The 19,430-nt window shown below is 44.2% G+C and overlaps 1 protein-coding gene across 5 annotated transcripts in view; it reads left to right on the top strand.

Moving 5' to 3' along the window:
- Positions 1-465: 465 nt before the first annotated feature.
- scly (selenocysteine lyase) overlaps positions 466-19,430 on the top strand; it is a 47,872-nt gene continuing 28,907 nt past the window's right edge. Inside the window, exons 1-8 of one of the 5 annotated variants that reach the window (XM_085990753.1) lie at positions 466-664; positions 8,346-8,492; positions 10,438-10,547; positions 12,075-12,175; positions 12,743-12,911; positions 14,883-15,010; positions 15,947-16,108; positions 17,252-17,358. In XM_085990753.1, coding sequence (XP_085846879.1) covers positions 8,389-8,492; positions 10,438-10,547; positions 12,075-12,175; positions 12,743-12,911; positions 14,883-15,010; positions 15,947-16,108; positions 17,252-17,358 — 881 coding nt within the window. In that variant the 5' untranslated portion in view covers positions 466-664; positions 8,346-8,388. Of the gene's footprint in view, positions 665-8,345; positions 8,493-10,437; positions 10,555-12,074; positions 12,176-12,742; positions 12,912-14,882; positions 15,011-15,946; positions 16,109-17,251; positions 17,359-19,430 lie in introns of those variants that run through there. The other 4 variants (XM_085990754.1, XM_085990752.1, XM_085990755.1 and 1 more) reach the window with 4 other exon arrangements.

Genomic DNA, 19,430 nt, shown 5'->3' with positions numbered 1-19,430 from the left:
TACTGGGGATAAGGGCATCAAAGATGGAGGTGAGGGAATGGTTGAGCAGATCAACATCTGTAGGTGTATTGTGGTGAATGGTAGGCCAAATGTGAGGCAGTTGCCAGCTTGAAATGATTTGGGGGAAAGTTTTTAGGGGCAGAGTTTATATGGAGAGAAAGGCCAGTGTAATCAAAGGAGGGAAAAGTGAGTTAAGATGGTGGTTGAAAACACTGAGATCAAGCAGTTGCTTAATGCAGAGTCTGAGGGAGGAAAGATGGGTAGATATCTTGGTGAGAAATTCAGGATGGGACTTGGCAGGCAGTAGAGAACAAAGATTTTAATGAAAAGTATTCGTGTTGCACTGTCTCCCTTAGCTCCTGCCACCTACGCGGATGGCGTTGAGCAGGTACAAGATCCGACCATTCCAGCAACATGGTGGTGCTGACGCATACGCATCAGCCCTGCGCCGAACCCGAGCGCTCCTCACTCTGTGCAGTCCGCTCCTCCCCGTCGCAGGTGGCGCTGTGGCCGGAGGCGCGAAGTCAACGGAGAGTCGCTGCACACGCGCCACCTAGCGCCTGGGCGGGAGCGCTGAAGGGCGAGCCACTTTGCATTCGGTCTGTGAGAGCAGCTGCTTAAACATTAACGGGAACGGCAGCAAATAATCAGCAGTGAACAAACAGTGAGTAAAACAAAAAGTGATGGGGAGCAGCAGCAGCAGCAGCCAGCGTGTTCTGTGTGTATTTATGCCTAGAATTCAACACGCCTTCTGCACACTGCGTGTTCCCACGGCAGCCAGTGCAGGGAGGGTGGTATTGCAAGAGCAGGCCGCTCAAATCCATGAGTTTCTATACAAATTATCTTTCACTGCTCTCTCCACCCCTCCCCTCTCCAGTTATGTCAAGGTGCTGGGCAGAAGTAGAGCTGGCAAACCTGGCAGCAGTAAAACCAAACCCACAAAATATGGGTCTTTGCCAGAACGAGATAAGTAGTGTTCTTATTTTTTAGTACAGTAAGTACTGTTTTTATTAAGTACAGTAATCAGCCAGAGAATTGTGTTTTATGATGGGTGAAGCTTTGTGTAATGAGCTGCCACAGAGAATATTTTTTTAATTCCCTCTTCCGAATGTACTGACTGACTAAAGTACGATCAGTACCTCACACGTGTGGGATTAGACAGTGAATGTTGACAGTCTATTTAAAATCAGAATACAACATTATGCGATGCAGGGCATCACTGTTCACTTTTGTTCTCACCTGACGCCTATGCACAAGGGTCACTGAATCATCAGGAACTGACTATTTTCAATCATTTTATGTGCTTAAAAAAAATTGAATTAAGAGGCACAGACAAGTAATCAGGAGCAGGATCCGTGGCTGATTTTTACTCTACCTCGCCCTTGGATGCCGAAGTCAGTGGTAGTGGCTCTACTGCCTGTATTGATTTCTTTGTGGGTTCAATGACGAGACATTTATGAAAGAGAATGTCTTTTAATCTAAAGCTTGTTCAACAAGTTAACAGCATTACAGGAGACACCATCTTAGAGATCCATCTAAAACGGAAGTAAAACTAAACTGCTTGTCTCTCACATGCCCTCTACTTATACCTGACCAGCAATCAATCAGGCAAATATGCTGGTAAGGCATCATAATCAAACAGGCAAATACCATCACTAGAGGTAAACGAATACGATTTGGTTGGGATTACAGAAACGTGGCTCAAAGATGGCCAAGACTGGGAACTCAACATCCAGGGGTATTCGATATTCAGGAAAGATAGGCAAAAAGGAAAGGGAGGTGGGGTAGCATTACTGGTTAAAGAAGGGATTAATACAATTGTAATGAAGGATATTAGCTCTGATGATGTGGAATCTGTATGGGTAGAATTGAGAAATACTAAGGGGAAAAAAACATTAGTGGGAGTGGTATATAGACCTCCAAACAGTAAGGTGGAGGTTGGGGATGGCATTAAAAGGGAAATTAAAGAAGCGTGCAATAAGGGCACAGCTGTCATCATGGGTGACTTTAATCTACATATAGATTGGGCCAACCAAATTAGTAACAATACTGTGGAGGAGGAATTCCTGGAGTGTTTACAGGATGGTTTCCTGGACCAATATGTCGAGGAACCAACCAGAGATCAGGCCATCTTAGACTGGGCATTATACAACAAGAAAGGATTAATTAGCAATCTTGTTGTACGAGGCCCCTTGGGTCAGAGCGATCATAATATGATCGAATTCTTCATTAAGATGGAGAATGAAGTAGTTGACTCAGAGACAAGGGTCCTCAATTTAAATAAAGGAAACTACGATGGTCTGAGGAGCGAGTTGGGTAGGATTGAGTGGGGAATGGCGCTCAAAGGGTTGACGTTGGATAGGCAATGGCAAACATTCAAAGACCAAATGGATGAGCTACAGAATTTGTTCATCCCAGTTTGGCGTAAAAATAAAACAAAAAAGGTGACTCAACCGTGGCTAACAAGGGAAATTAGGGATAGCATAAGATCCAAGGAGAGAACATATAAATTGGCTAGAAAAAGCAATAATCCTGAGGATTGGGAGCAGTTTAGGAGTCAACAAAGGAGGACAAAGGGATTAATTAAGAAAGGGAAAATAGAATATGAGAGTAAGCTAGCAGGGAACATAAAAACTGACTGTAAAAGCTTTTATAAATATGTGAAGAGAAAAAGATTAGTGAAGTCAAGCGTAGGTCCCTTACAGTCAGAATCAGGGGAATTTATAATGGGAAACAAGGAAATGGCAGACCAACTAAATGCATACTTTGGTTCTGTCTTCACAAAGGAGGACACAAATAACCTCCCAGAGATGCCGGGGAACATAGGGTCGGATGAAAGCGAGGAACTGAAAGAAATCAGTATTTGTAGGAAAATGGTGTTGGGAAAATTGATGGGACTGAAGGCCGATAAATCCCCAGGGCCTGATGGTCTACATCCCAGGGTACTTAAGGAAGTGGCCCTAGAGATAGTAGATGCATTACTGATCATCTTCCAGAACTCGATAGACTCTGGAACGGTACCCATGGATTGGAGGGTAGCTAATGTTACCCCACTATTCAAAAAAAGGTGGTAGAGAAAAAGCAGGGAATTATAGACCGGTAAGCCTGACATCGGTAGTGGGGAAAATGCTAGAGTCTATTATAAAAGATGTAATAGCAGAGCACTTGGAAAGCAGTGACAGGATCGGACAAAGTCAACATGGATTTACAAAAGGTAAATCATGCTTGACTAATCTACTGGAATTTTTTGAGGATGTAACTGGTAAAATAGATAAGGGAGAACCAGTGGATGTGGTGTATTTGGACTTTCAGAAGGCTTTCGATAAGGTCCCACACAAGAGATTAGCGTGCAAAATTAAGGCACATGGGATTGGGGGCAAGGTATTGACTTGGATAGAGAACTGGTTGGCGGACAGAAAGCAAAGAGTTGGAATAAACGGGTCGTTTTCTGAGTGGCAGGCAGTGACTAGTGGGGTACCGCAAGGATCGGTCCTAGGACCCCAGCTGTTCACAATATATATTAATGATCTGGACAAGGGAATTGGATGTAATATCTCCAAATTTGCAGACGACACAAAGCTGGGCGGGAGGGTAAGCTGCGAGGAGGATGTCGGGAAACTCCAGTACGATTTGGACAGGTTGGGTGATTGGGCAGAAACATGGCAAATGCACTATAATGTGGATAAATGTGAGGTTATCCACTTTGGTGGCAAAAACAAGAAGGCAGATTATTATTTGAATGGCAATAGATTGGGAGAAGGGGAAGTGCAAAGAGACCTGGGGGTCCTTGTGCACCAGTCGCTGAAGGTAAGCATGCAGGTGCAGCAGGCGGTTAAGAAGGCAAATGGTATGTTGGCCTTCGTAGCAAGAGGGTTCGAGTACAGGAACAAGGATGTCTTGCTACAGTTGTACAGGGCCTTGGTGAGACCGCACCTTGAGTATTGTGTGCAGTTTTGGTCACCTTACCTGAGGAAGGACGTTCTTGCCATGGAGGGAGTGCAGCGAAGATTCACCAGGCTGATACCTGGGATGGCAGGAATGACGTATGAGGAGAGATTGTGTCGATTGGGCTTATACTCACTGGAGTTTAGAAGATTGAGAGGGGATCTCATCGAAACCTATAAAATTTTGTCAGGTCTGGACAGACTAGATGCAGGAAGGATGTTTCTGATGGCCGGGGAGTCCAGAACCAGGGGTCATAGTCTAAGGATAAGGGGTAAGCCATTTAGGACTGAAATGAGGAGGAATTTCTTCACCCAGAGAGTGGTGAACCTGTGGAATTCTCTACCACAGAGGGCGGTGGAGGCCAGTTCATTAAATATATTCAAGAAAGAGTTGGATATATTTCTTGAGGCTAAAGGGACCAAGGGATATGGGGAAAAGGCAGGGACAGGGTACTGAATTGGATGATCAGCCATGATCACATTGAATGGTGGAGCAGGCTCGAAGGGCCGAATAGCATACTCCTGCTCCTATCTTCTATGTTTCTATTTGCTGATATCATTACACTGCCACCCTGTCAAGCTAGTTAACTCGGCACAGACCGGCGATGGAACCTGGTAAGTTCCAGGTCTGTGTAGTTTAGGTCTATCCAGGATGGACATATTTACCCACTGAAAAAGCTTCATACGCAAGTGCACTGACTCAGAACACTCCTTCTCATTTTCCCCATTGCACTTCCTGTGCTTGTCACTGCTCTGACATTGATGGCAAAATCTCCACAGTAACAGTATCGAGCCACACTTCTGGTTTAATTCCCGTTTTGTTACTTTATTTAAATAGTCCCTATGGCTGGGTGAGGGGAAGTAACCCAGTGACCTGTTCACAATAACTGACGACCAGGCCTGCACCTGTCAGGAGTTTTTGTAGCACGCTTTGCCCCTTTGTTTTTATCTTGGGTGCAATGAGCACCCTGTATATGCATGTCTTGTCATTCACTATTGTCTCGTTTGACTGAAAACTAGTTTAGTCTTTAAAAAAAAATCAGAATACAACATTATGAGATGAGGTTGGTTTGGACAGTAATCTAGGTGAAGTTCATTGCTGAGAATTACATAGAATTTACAGCACAGAAAAAGGCCATTAAACCCAACTGGTCTATGTCGGTGTTTATGCTCCACATGATCATCCTCCCACCTTACTTCATCTAACCCGATCAGCATATCTTTCTGCTTTATGTATTTATCTAGCACCTCCTTAGAAACATACCGTTGTTGTCAATTTAAATAAGTCATTATGGGGGATGGGGGCAAGGGAGAATTAAGAAAATATTTACACAACTGAATTGTAGTATCTTCTATTAAGTGTAAGGGGGCAGTGTGTGCAATCGTGCTGCGGTGTCCATTTGAAATGTGGAAAAAGCACCTAACATTACCATTATAGATTCAGTACCAAGTGAGTGTAGAATTTGGAGTGGTGTTTGGCAGGTCGGTCGAAAGCTGCATCTGTACAGAATGTTCAAACTGGTAAAATATTAACAGTACGAGAAGTGTGCAGCTGGAAGCTGGGGTTACATAGTTACACTGTGCTGTGGAATGCGTACTGAAAGGAAGCCCATTGCTGGCTGTAGGAAGTGAAGGAACATTTGACATTAGTCTTTGTAAACTCATTTTACTTACCTGGGAGACAGGTGTTGTCGCCGACCAGGATAAGTGGAATTGCCCAGCGTGATGGATAGAATCACCCAGTGGCACAGGTAGAATTAGTACGGGTCGAGTCGAACGGGTAGAATCATTCAGCGGGACAGGTGGCGATGTCGAGTAGTACTGGTGTCGTTACTCGGTGGGACATGTAGCATTGCCCCAAGCAACAGCTGATTTTCTAAAAGTAACATCGTTCTGTAAAACGATGAGCAAACCAGCATTTATCCGAATGAATGATTTGGCCAATAAGCCGACAATGTTAAGAGGAGTAAGAAAGAAGAGAGGGCGGTAGGATTTGTGGCATTACACAGGCTGCCTGTAAATCACTTATCCTACTGAGTCACTGGGGGCGCTGAATCTTGTTTATAAAGAGGGAAATGTTGTTATTATAACCCTTTTTTTGCGTCCCATTATGCTGATTTTTCAAGTGTTGGTGCTGGTTGAACAGTAATAACATGTTTACACCAAGACGAGGGTAGGGGGTTTGAGGGTAGTTTGGTTGCTTGTACAGCTTATTCATTTGGGAAGTCTTGCCTCAGTTGATCTGGTGGAGTACTCGGGCACCAGATGTTTTGGTACTTGTTTCATGTGCAACAAGCTGATGCAAGCTCAGGGCCCAGTGGTGAAGTCAATACGTAGACTAGATTGAGGTTTATTCACACGTGTCTTTACTTGCAGCGATGAATAAGACAGTGAACGGTATTACTTTCCAGGCTATCTCACAATTCCTTCCTCTTCAAACTCCTCTTCCCAACTGAACCATTTCCCTGCCTTTTAATCTTACAGGCTGGGAGTCGTTCATGATTAAAGGTAATTAAGGTCAATGATTTCTTAAAGCTCTACTGCCTTTTATATAACTTCTTAAAGTTGTATTACTATCTTGGATACCCTTCTTCTTCTTAGGCAGTCCCTCGGAACCGAGGATGACTTGCTTCCACATTAAAAATGAGTTCTCAGGTGACTGATGAGTCCAATGCAGAACCTACAGTCTCTGTCACAGGTGGGGCAGACGGTGGTTGAAGGGGCGGGTGGGTGGGGTGCTTGGGTTGACGTGCGCTCCTTGCGCTGCCTGCGCTTGGCTTCCGCTTGCTCCCGGCGAAGAGACTCGAGGTGTTCGGCGCCTTCCTGGATGCTTCTCCTCCACGCTTCTCCTCCACTTTGTGCGGTCTTGGGACAGGGATTCCCAGGTGTCAGTGGGGATGTTACACTTTTTCAAGGAGGCTTTGAGGATGTCCTTGAAGCGTTTCCTCTGCCCACCTGGGGCTCTCTTGCCATGCCGGAGCTCCGAGTAGAGCGCTTGTTTTGGGAGTCTCGATCACAAACCAGTTCCTACATCGTCAGATGTCGCTCTACTGTAGCCACCAACTTTTGGGTATCCGCCAGCTCTCCTTGTCCGACCCAGCTCCACAATTTTCGCCAGGTGATTTGTCTCGGACTGCAGCTATCGCCAGGCCAGGCCAGGCCAGGCGTATCAGGTCGTGTACCTGTGATCGTGGCGGTTTCTCCACCTCCTAGGCCCAGGTTTGAAACCGTCGAGCTCTGACCATGGGGGGTTACACCAGTACAGGCCAGGATTTACTCCTTCAGCATCTGACCATAAGTTGCATCCATGATACGATTTGTTTCTTGCTGGAGTTCCAGAATCTTATTACAGGTAGACTATCCTTTATCCGAAAACCTCGGGACCAGCCGAGTTTCGGATAAAGGAGAATTTCGGATTTCGGAAGGTGGGTCGGCGGGGGGTCGTGCGCACGACTTACGCTGACGCTCAGCGTCGGGGCCGGCGGGGTCCGCGGGGGGGTCGGCGGTTGTCGGGGCCGGCGGGGTCCGCGGGGGGGGTCGGCGGTTGTCGGGGTCGGCGGTTGTCGGGGCTGGCGGGGTCGGCGGTTGTCGGGGCCCGCGGGGGGGTCGGCGGTTGTCGGGGTCGGCGGTTGTCGGGGCCGGCGGGGTCCGCGGGGGGGTCGGCGGTTGTCGGGGTCGGCGGTTGTCGGGGCCGGCGGGGGGGTCGGCGGGGGGTCGCGCGCACGACTTACCCTTTATCCGAACTTCCGAAACCGGAACCCTCTAAAAACCGAAGGTTTTTTCGTTCGTACGCACGACTTACGCTGAACGAAAAAACCTTCGGTTTTTAGAGGGTTTCGGTTTTCGGAAGTCCGGATAAAGGGTAGTCTACCTGTAGTCTGCTCCTGTTGTGCCAATGTGGCCTCCATGAATGCACCCAGCATTTCCTCCATAATGGTAGGTGTTGGCCTTTCTCAGAGTGCCAAAATCGCACTTCTGATGCCACATGTAACAAGCTGAAACAGGCCCAGGATCCAGTGGTCAATTAGACACACAGACTAGATCTTAAAACAAATGAGGTTTATTCACTCATGTTGTGTCTTTTCTTGCAGCAATGAACAAGACAGTGATCAATATTACTTTCTAACCTACCTCTTATCCCTCTCAGTTCCTTCCTCTTCCCAGCTGAACCATTTCCCTAACTTTTATTTTTACAGGCTGGGAGTCATTCCTAATTAAAGGCAATTAAGATCAACGATTTCTTAAAGCTATACTGCCTTTTGTATAACTTCTTAAAGTGATATTGCTATCTGGGATACAAAGCCCTCAACATCCTATGGCTTACATATTGTTCCTCTCTCACTCTTGTCATATATGATTCACTCAAGTATATGAATTTGAAATTTTATTTTTATTTTAAAGGGTTTTTGGAGAAATAATTGAGTTATCTGTGTAGTACTAAGCGATGGAGAGGAATGCCTGCACTATAACGACTGATGAGCCTTCATTTACTCAAAGTTATCAGAAGGTGACAGCAACAGAGGAAAGAAATGACTCCTCATCTGAATGGTAAGCGTGGGCCTAGGAAACACCGTGGAGGTAATTGTGACCTTGTGCAATAGTGTAAAACAGCAGCCCATTTTACATCTATTATTAACATTAATATAATATTTTACAATAGATGTTAGACTATACTAATTCCTCAAAATAAGGAATGGTTTGCAATCTCTAATATTAAACTATATTTTATCATTAACTTTTAATGTTTTTATCAACTACAAGAGCTAACTTGTCTTACTCATCTCTTTAAAAGTTTCTTTCTGACCTTTTCTAATTTGAACAGTCCAAGCTAATTAAAGCAGTTGCCAAACATTTTGTGGATTTGAATAACTGTCGGCTACGTTCAAAAGGATATGCCAGTCATACACACAACTGAACAAATCACACAGTTGTTTGTATTTGAATTGTTTGTTTTGGCTCCTCGCTAAAGCTATCTGTTGAGAGACCAAACCGACCAGCAGTCCTTGGGACATTGCACCGAGCCAGACTGGGCCATAAATTTTAAATGCAGCCATGTTTTAACTTCTTACCTACTGTGCCTGAATTAAAACAGCCACTACCAAGGTAAAACTAGATGAAAATGCTTTGTTTTTGTCACATCCAAGTTTGACAGCAAAATCATTTTTATGAAAGCTAAAGTTGCAGAAAGTGCACTGCAGGCTTGACAACATCTGTGAAAGTTTCTGCTGTGGTCCTTCAGAATTCGCTCCTATTTTCCCACTTTAATGCTCCCTCTGTACTTCCACATTAAATTTGTCTCCCACGCTACCCATCCTCGTAACCTGTCTGAAGTGAGATTGCCACTTTATGACTAGCGAGGACAGTTTTAGCTGTGGATATGTTTCTACTGGGAATTGGTTTTCACATGGGCTATTTAGAGGGGGGGTGGGGGTGGGGGTGGTGGTGAAGGAAACCTTTATCCATGCAGACCCAAGCCCCAGGAATGAAAGCACAGAGCACTAACTCATTAAATGATCCACATTCCCCCACTATGAGAGAGAGGAGACCTTCATCTCCTCACGCATAAGGGATTGTTAACTGAGGTTGAAGCCCATGGCATTGAAGGCAAATTATTGACCTGGATAGGAAATTGGGTGAGCGGCAGGAGACAGAGAGTAGGGATAATGGGCAGGTACTCTAATTGGCAGGATGTGACTAGTGGTGTCCCGCAGGGATCTGTGCCCTGGTTAGACCACACCTGGAGTACTGTGAGCAGTTCTGGGCACCACACCTTAGGAAGGATATATATTGGCCTTGGAGGGAGTGCAGCATAGGTTTACCAGAATGATACCCGGACTCCCAAGTGTTAAATTACGAGGAGAGATTACACAAATTAGGGTTGTATTCCCTAGAATTTAGAAGGTTAAGGGGTGATCTGATCGAAGATTTCAATATATTAAGGGGAACAGATAGGGTAGATAGAGAGAAACTATTTCCGCTGGTTGGGGATTCTAGGACTAGGGGGTATAGTCTAAAAATTAGAGCCAGATCTTTCAGGAGTGAAATTAGGAAACACTTCTACACACACAGGGTGGCAGAAGTTTGGAACTCTCTTCTGCAAACGGCCATTGATGCTGGATCAATTGTTAATTTTAAATCTGAGATTGATAGATTTTTGTTAACCAATGGTATTAAGGGATATGGGCCAAAGGCATATATGTAGAGTTAGGTCGCAGATCAGCCATGATCTCATTGAATGGCGGAACAGGCTCGAGGGGCTGAATGGCCTACTCCTGTTCCTATATTCCTCTGCAATAGATTTGGTAAAAGGTGGCTGCCAAAACCACTGCTCCAACCGGGCCTCCTTAACCTGTAATTTTCCTTGCATCATAACGTGTCTTGGGCATGATACAATCATTAATTCTAGCCACCAAACGAAGGTTAGGGCCTGCGAGTTGGAGAAAGGTTGAACTAACAAGTGGAAAGTTAAAATAATACCTTGCATTTGAAACAGCATTTACATGGATTACAATGCAACTACGCCTGTGGACACCGAAGTAATCCAGACTGTTACTGAAGCCATGCAGGAGGCCTGGGGAAACCCCAGCAGTTCGTATACTCCAGGTGTGTGGTGAGTAGGGACACAGGTGTGTGACATTTAAAAGATAGTGGTTCTGCGCTTAAAGTAGTGATCACAGACACTTCAATTACCAGTCATAATGTGTGATTAATGATAGGGTTTAGAAAGACTGACCTAGGTTTTATGATTGGCATTATTTTAAAACCAGTGGCATCCCATGTAGGCATCCCAATCAAAATTTAATCTAAAGGCTATATTTATGTTGCATCTTATCCTATCTCAAACGTCTCAAAGTGCGGCACGTATAATTCATTAACTTGAAATGCAGTGACTGTTGCTGTGTAGGCAAATGTGGCAGCCATTTTGCATACAGCAGAGTGAACTGCAGGTGAGATAAATGACCTTTTAATCTGTTTTGTGCTGGTAGCTGAGGGAAAAGCATTGGTCAGGTTATCCGAAAAAGTCCATGCTCTTCAGTATCTTTACTATCCACTGGAACAGGCCTATTGGGCTCGAAGGACAACACCTACAGCAATGCAGCACTCCCTCACTGCCTAATTGGAGTGTCAGCCTGGATCATGTGCTCAAGTCCTGACGTGAAACTCGAACTCAACCCTCAGAGGCAAAAGTGCTGCCAACTGAGCCAAGCTGACCCTTTGCTTATCTAAAAGCCCTTCTCAATAGGAAAAGATCACCATACCGAACCAAAACTCTGCTCATAACATCTAACCCTATTTCTTATTTTTAAAACAACAGCCACACCCGTGTTTTGAGGGCAGTGACCTGTATAACTCACTCGTGAATTACAAAGTCCCTCCTTGGAATGAGTATTGTATTCTGTCGGACCACCAGTAATTTCTGTAGGGATTCTCCCGATCGTCCACTCTAACATCGATGGAAACCCCATTTACACTCTTTCTCCAAGGCTTCCATCGATCTTCCGCCAAAGTTACAGTGGGAGAACAGGGACGCCCCCCCAATGGAAATTCTACCCCTTAAATATTAATTGCAGGGTGGGATCTCTGCGCATGCATGCGTACCTGTGCAAAGCTCTTGCTGAGCACAATTCCTGTTGGAGCCGAGCAATAGAAGCAACATACTGCCTGGCTGGAACTGATACTGCAGCTACTGGCCTCAGACTGGTAGCAGCAATACAGATGCACCCATAGAGCACAGAACAAACCAGCAATCAAAGCATCATCTCCTGACATGACATTTGTGTTGAAAGATGCAGTAGTTACTGCCATATGGATTACCTGCGCTTCTCAAGTGGTGGTCTGCACTGAGCCGTGATTACCTGCAGTGAATAAGGAGACCAGTGCACCACTGAAGCTGTTTTTCGAGAGCTGCTTCTCTTGTAGAGAAGACAATTGCTTTTCTCAGTCCCTGAGTCAAATGCCCATTCCTCCCTTTTCCCAATCCCCTTCCAAAAGGGATTGACCGAATGGAATTTTTGAAGTTACTGAATAACAATGTGCGCTGTATAAACTCAGGAATTAGGGAATGTGCTGCTTATAGAGAGAATAATAATGCTGCCTGCCATTTTCTTTGTGTGTCTAATTGTGATTTAGGTAGGAAAGCCAAAGCGTTGATAGATTGGTCAAGAGAGAACGTGGCTCAGATGGTTGCAGGTCGACCAGAAGATATCATTTTTACCTCTGGTGGAACTGAGGTAAGAAGGGTCCCATCTAAAGAGATTTAATTCCCAGTTTTGATTATTGTTTGCGCTATATACTCGCATGTAAGGCAACCCTCCTCCTCAAATTCCACCCCACCCCTCACATGCCAAAATCCATGGCTGTTGTACAAGGCGAGGCCCAACATCACAAATCTTTAACCTGCATTCAGATCCAGCCCAGATAGATAAGTTGATGGTTTCCCTGAGTGACTGACCATTTGTGCCAAATTACAAATGGTTCTGTGCAGTGGGTTCACAGCCTTTAGGAGCTGGGTCGACACTCATTTCACTCAGGCCCTTTCAGCTGGGGGAGAGAAAGGAGACTTTCAACCGGGAATGTTTACTGGAGCAGTATAAAGGAAGATTTATTATGTATCTCACCTATACTGTACCTGACGTAGCATGCTCGATGGTGACACTGAATCCAAAAAGTAGAAAAGGGTTCCCTTGTTTTATGTACCATGCCTAATTTCCTGGAGTTTGACACTGCCAGTCTCGTACATTGTAGCTGCGCAGAATGTGTGAGTCTCGACTAAAACTCAAAGGTTCCGTGTTTTCCAGGCTAACAATCTAGTCTTTCACACGGCAGTCAAGTACTTCTGGGACCATCAGCGCAAGCTGGCACAGAACAGTGGGATTGCTGAGCCGTTACCTCACATCATTACGTCAAACGTCGAGCACGACTCAGTGCAACTGGTGATAGACAATCTGATTGAGGAGGAGAAAGCAAGTGAGACTTTGTTGATGGCCTTATATCTTGAAAAGAAAAACAGTTCTGCCTTTCTTTCTCTGAATCATGCAATACTTAAATTGTAAATATATAAACAAGGTTCTACCAGTATTATTAATATGCAAAACATTTACTTTAACAAGAGTTGGCGTCTTGGCTACGATTTGACACCAAATTGCCATCTGATATGAGCAATTCAAGATTATTTTAATTGTTTTTGAAGGGCAGGAACAGATTATCAATCTCACTAGTTTCTCCCAAGTCCAAGAACCCTGATGGTAGGCCATCTACATTCTACACCCCTAACTAGTGGAACAGGCTCGAGGGGCTAAATGGCCTACTCCTGTTCCTATGTTTCTAGTTTGCTGTCGCCCTGGAACTGACTTGCCCTTCTCAAAGTGTTTATTTTCCGCTTGGTGTCATGTAACCTGCTCCACCCAGTCATCAGAAACAATTTATTTTGTGTCACTCCTCAGAGGGGAGTGAGCCTTGGATCAGTGGTAGCATTCCTGCCTCTGAGTCAGAAGGTTATGGGTTCGAGCCACACTTCGGACAGTCCTGGTGAGCAGAGTTGAGAGTTCCGGTCTCGGAATTCTGGATTGATATCCAATGGGATACTCGTATTCGATGGGAGTGGTGACCTTCCCCCCCCCCGCCAACAAGTCTGCTAGCCGGTGTCCCCTGGACATGCTAACATTACGGACATGACCCAGAGCACGATCTGCTGGGTGTAAAAGCAGTGGAATAATTGGGCTGCATCATGTGTCATTAGGTATGGAAGGGAAAGAAGAATCTCATCAGAGGGAGGTTAAGAATTAAGGGAAAAGTTGGAAGTAACAGAGTTTTTCCTTGAGAGGGTTTTGCCTATGAAGTACCACAGGGTCACTGAGGCAGAGACCACTACACCTTTTAAAGGAAAACATTTGAAGAAGAGGGCAGTACATTGCCATGGGGACAGAGCAGGACAGTGGGATTATTAGTGGATTCCTCTCGTAAAGAGCTGGGCCGAAAGGCCAGCTTCTGTGCTGAAAGATTTCTATGGCTATCTTTTTTCTGTACTTTCCAAGACAGGAAGCCCTCAACACAGCCTCAATCAGCAGGCAGAGCAGGCTAAACCACCTCCACTGGAATTCACTTAATATTTCACTACTTACATTTCAGCCCAAGTGTCAACTATAATCTCTGGCCTGAATCCCAGTTGATTTATAAATTACTGCGCAGGTTGAATTTTTAACCATAATAGTGGATCTTCTGTGGAGTTGCTCATGGTAAATTGGATGATGTGCTGCTTTATACGGTCAGGAGGGTGAGACAATATAATGCACTGTATTATTCTGCTGCTAAGGAGGAGCTGTGTTTAAAAGGTTTTTCCTCTTCAGGCATTCTGATGTTATTAGATGCCATTTGTTGTCAAAATTTGTTTCCAGATTTTTAGCTGCTTGTATATCTCCAGTTCCTCCATAAAGAAGAGGACAGGCCATCAAGATTATGACTGGCTTTTTAATTTCTTTTTAAGATTGTTGAGTTGTGATTTGTTTTACGAATGTTATTTGAGCCAATCAGGCACATGCATGACACTTTTGATGTGACAGGTGTGCTAAATGCAAAACTTTCTATTACATAGATAGATACGTAACAGTTCCAACCCTGGCTGGTCTTTGACTTCTCACTGGCTGAGAAGATCCTATTGTGAGTCTCGGCAGCATGCGGAGCTCAGGGTGTTGAGTGCTTTGGGAGCTATGAGCACTTTGTTAGGCATTGAGATATTACTTGGGAGTCCCTTGCCCTGCATAGGAAAATACCCCCCATAGCAGGAAAAATGGCAACTGCAATTACAAGACCTGCTAAAAAGTAGTGAAAAATCTCCAGATTAGCTACAGATGGAGTGATTTGAAGTTTATAAAGATTGCAAAATATTAAGGTCGCAGGGGCTTTAAGTGAAAGGGCCATTATTATTTTTCTCCTTTTCAGAAGCTACGTTTTTGCCTGTTTCCAAAGTTACCGGCCGCATCGAAGTAGATGATGTAATAGCTGCTGTCAGGCCGACCACCTGCCTTGTTTCTGTTATGCTCGCTAACAATGAGACGGGAGTTCTGATGGTAATTATTTTTTTATTTCATTCTTGGGATGTGGGCATCACTGACAAGGCTGACATTTATTGCCTATAGTTGCCCCGAGAATGTGGTGGTGGGCCTTATTCTTGAACAGCTGGTAGAGATTTGATGCAACTGAGTAGCTTGCTCAGCTACTTCAGAGGTCAGCTAAGAGTCAACCACATGGGTGTGGAAATGAAGTCACATATAGGCCAGACCGGGTAAGGATGGCAGGTTTCCTTTCCTATGGGGCATTAGTGAATCAGTTGGGTTTTATGACACTGAACAGCTTCATGGCCTCTTTTTCTGATAGCCGCTTATTTTTTTATTTCCAAATTTATATTTTTTAAACTGAATTCAAAGTCTCAAACTGACCCCAGGTCAAAAATGTCCTTTCCATTCTTTTTCTTACTCTGTTGCTCTGTTCTAGGAGTGGAGTGTCCTAGCTTTTAGTGGAGCCTCATGGGCCACATAAAAAGTTTAAATCCATTTTTCTTTAACATCTTATATATTTCGAGTTGCAGATACAAACATTCTGATTTGGGATTCATCCACCAATGAAACAACAGCGCTAGGAATAGCTCTTTCCATAAAACTCAAACCGGACAAACCAACAAATAAATAATGTAAATGCAAATAGATGTGACTTAACAGGGCTTCATTGGCCAGATTGCCAGGTTTTGCAGGCTGCGTATAGCATATAAGCCATATTTTAGACATTCCCCACTCTGCTCCCAGTTGAATTGGGAATCGATCTAATTCCCTTTTCAGTATTTAAATAGCATTTATATTTACTGCACTGCACAGCAGCCTATTCTTGAAATCGTTGTTGGAAGAAATGATTTAAGTATCTGTATTTGTGTTCCAAATTATACATGTTTTGTTTTTGCACCCTGACCAATGACACAATAACCAGTTTCAATGGAAATTGCTCAATTACAGCCAATCGCGGAGATCTGTCAGCGAGTGAAGGCTCTAAATCAGCAAAGAGACACGGAAACACCCAGGATTTTGCTGCACACAGACGCAGCACAGGCACTCGGCAAGCTGCGAGTCGACGTGCGGGATCTCGGTGTGGATTATCTCACAATCGTAGGACACAAGGTAAAACACCTCTCTGAGCCCAGCCGTATATGCTAGGCTGGCGAATTAGACATATCATCAAGAACGTAGAAACAGGAGTAGGCCATTCAGTCCTTCATTGCTAATCTGTATCTTAACTCGATTTTTCCGCCTTTGCTCCATATTCCTTGATATCCTTACCCAACAAAAATCTATCGCTCTCAGTCTTGAAAGCTCCAGTTGTCCCTCAGCATCCACGGCCTTTTGGAAGAGAGAGTTCTGGATTTCTACTACCCTTTGTGTGAAAAAGTGATTCCTGGTTTTAATCCTAAATGGCCTAGCACTAATTTATAGATTATGCCCCCCTTGTTCTGGATTTCCTACCAGATGAAATAGTTTCTCTCTCTACCCTATAAAATCCCTTTATCATTTTAAACACCTCCATTAGAACCTCTATCAACCTTCTAAATCAAGGGAATATAACCTAATTTATACAACCTGTCCTGTACCGCCTCCGAGGCCAATATATATTTCCTGAGGTTCGGTGCCCAATATTGCACGCAATACTCCAGATCGGGTCTGACCAAGTCTCTGTACAAATGAAGCATCACTTCCTCACTTTTGTATTCCAACCCATTTGAGATAAACACCAACATACCATTAGCCTTTTTGATTTACTTTTTGTACCTGTACTCTAGCTTTTAGTGATTTGTGTGCAGGTACTCCCAAATTCCTTTGCTCCTGCACAATAGTCTCACCATTAAGAAAATACTCTGATTTGTCTTTCTTTGGCCATCAGGCATAATGGACAAATTGGATCTACTCAATAAATGCCCTATAAGCAACTAACACTGCAATTAATTTGCTTCATACACAGTCACAGAATTTCTCAGTGATCAGATTATCTCTCAATAATCTTGCAGTCGTTCTGTTACAACTGGTAGACCTTCAGAATGAGTATAATGCACCAGTGATATAGAGTACGCTGATGGTTAGACGCTGGCACTGTGTAAAAGAGGTTGTGATGGTGAGACCCTATAGTGGTGCAATTTAGTGGTCTCAGTTTTATTGAAATTTGGAGAGAAAAAAATGTAATGACCATGAAAATGAAGAGCCCATACTACCAGATTTCAGACTCTTTGTTTTGGCTGGTAATAAAGGTTCGTATTTCTGTCGCCCCTGCAGTTCTATGGCCCACGGATTGGAGCCCTGTTTGTAAGAGGGCCAGGCATGAGCTCACCCGTACATTCCATGTTCTTTGGTGGAGGCCAAGAAAGGAAATTCAGGCCAGGGTAAGTTTTCTGGAAAAATGCAGAGGGATGTACTCCTAACCCTGGATTATTCTTGAACAATGATTAGAGTTGGTTCACAGCTGAGTGTAACAATGCATTTCTGATAGAATCAGATGTATAGCTTCAATCTCAAGCTTGTTGGGATTTACAGGAAACTTTGTGTTATCCGGAGGCTAAATGTCCGACAAGCCCGAGCCACCGGCAAAAATCAGGAGCCGTTTTGTTAGGTTTTTTTTCCCAACAGTCAGGCTCTGCAAAGTCTCTCTGAAGCTGTTGCTAAGCGACAGAGACGCTTCCAAGGTACGGCCGACTGTTTAGAAGCTATTGCTAAGCGACAGTGTTTGTTGCCAGATACGGTTTGTCCGGCAGTTTTGAGGGAACGGCAACAGCTCGGTCCTGTCGGTGCCGGATCGCACAAAGTTTCCTGTATAGAGTGAAAGCAAAAGCTGAGTGATCACATTCTACTGACCTAGCTATCCACTGCCAGATCTGGTTAGACAAGCTCCTGCTGCAACGTAAGTTCCTTCCGCTTGATCAAACCTGCTTACTACTCCTGGGTCACCATGAACTTCATACTTCTCTTGTTAATCAAAAACTGCCAATTCAACTCTCCCTCTTGCAAACACCCTCATCCTCACCCCAGATTATAAATGCAAGGAATTCTTTGACTTTTTTGTATCCAAAATTAAGGCCATCCACATAATTGCTTCTGCCTCCTGTGACTGTCACTGAACTAGCCCTCCCCTTCAACTCCCAGCTTTCCTTCCTGCTCTTCAGCCAACCAAGACCTCACCCATCCTTTTTACTCCAATCTTTTACTCAGTCTTGAGCACACACATCCCATCTCAAGAAGCTGACCAAGTGCTCCTGGATCTTTACATAGGATATATGGCACAGAAACAGGCCATTCGGCCCAACCAGTCCATGCCGGCGTTTATGCTCCACTCGAGCCTCCTCCCGTCTTTCCTCATCTAAATCTATCAGCATAACCTTCTATTCCCTTCTCCCTCATATGTTTGTCCAGCCTCCCCTTAAATGCATCTATACTATTCACGTCAACCACTCCCTGTGGTAGCGAGTTCCACATTCTCACCACTCTCTGGGTAAAGAAGTTTCTCCTGAATTCCCTGTTGGATTTCTTGGTGACTATCTTATATTGATGGCCTCTAGTTATGCTCTTCCCCACAAATGGAAACATTCTCTCTGTATCCACTTTATCAAAACCTGTCATAATTTAAAAAATCTTTATTAGGTCACCCCTCAGCCTTTTTCAAGAGAAAAGAGACCCAGCCTGTTCATCCTTTCCTGATATGTATACCCTCGCATTTCTAGTATCATCCTTGTAAATCTTCTCTGTACCCTCTCCAGTGCCTCTACATCCTTTTTATAATATGGCGACCAGAACTGTACGCAGTACTCTAAGTGTGTTCTAGCCAGGGTTCGATACAGGTTTAGCATAACTTCCCTACTTTTCAATTCTATACCTCTAGAAATAAACCCTAGTGCTTGTTTGCTTTTTTTATGGCTTTGCTAACCTGTGTCGCAACTTTTAAGTGATTTGTGTATTTTTTACTCCAAGATCCATTTGTTCCTCTACCCCACCTAGGCTCGCATCCTCGAAGTAATAAGTGACCTCCCTATTCTTCCTACCAAAATGTAATACTTCATTTATTTGTGTTGAACTTCATTTGCCAATTATATGCCCATTCTGCAAGTTTATTAATGTCCTCCTGTAATGTGCTGCAGTCCTCCTCAGTATTGACTATTCCCCACCCCCCCCCCCCACCCAATTTGGTGTCATCTGCAATTTTAGAAATTGTGTTTTTGATTCCAAAGTCTAAATCGTTAATATAAATTGTGAACAATTTCTTCTCCCACCCCAGCTCCTGACCATTTACCTTCACACCTTCAGCCCCATGCTTGCTGACATCATCATCATTTCCACAGTGACCTCCTTCAAGAATATTGTTATCAACCTCCTCAAAGAACGTACTCTTAATTATTCTTTTTTTTTCCAATTACCACCACTTCCCTGTAATTTATTTTGGGCTGCGTGGCCCATTCCAAATTCC

This window comes from Somniosus microcephalus, chromosome 6 (assembly GCF_052327205.1).
Source record: "Somniosus microcephalus isolate GS21.2 chromosome 6, FLI_Smic_1.0, whole genome shotgun sequence".
Lineage (NCBI taxonomy): Eukaryota > Metazoa > Chordata > Chondrichthyes > Squaliformes > Somniosidae > Somniosus > Somniosus microcephalus.
This window is presented reverse-complemented; position numbering and strand designations above follow the sequence as displayed.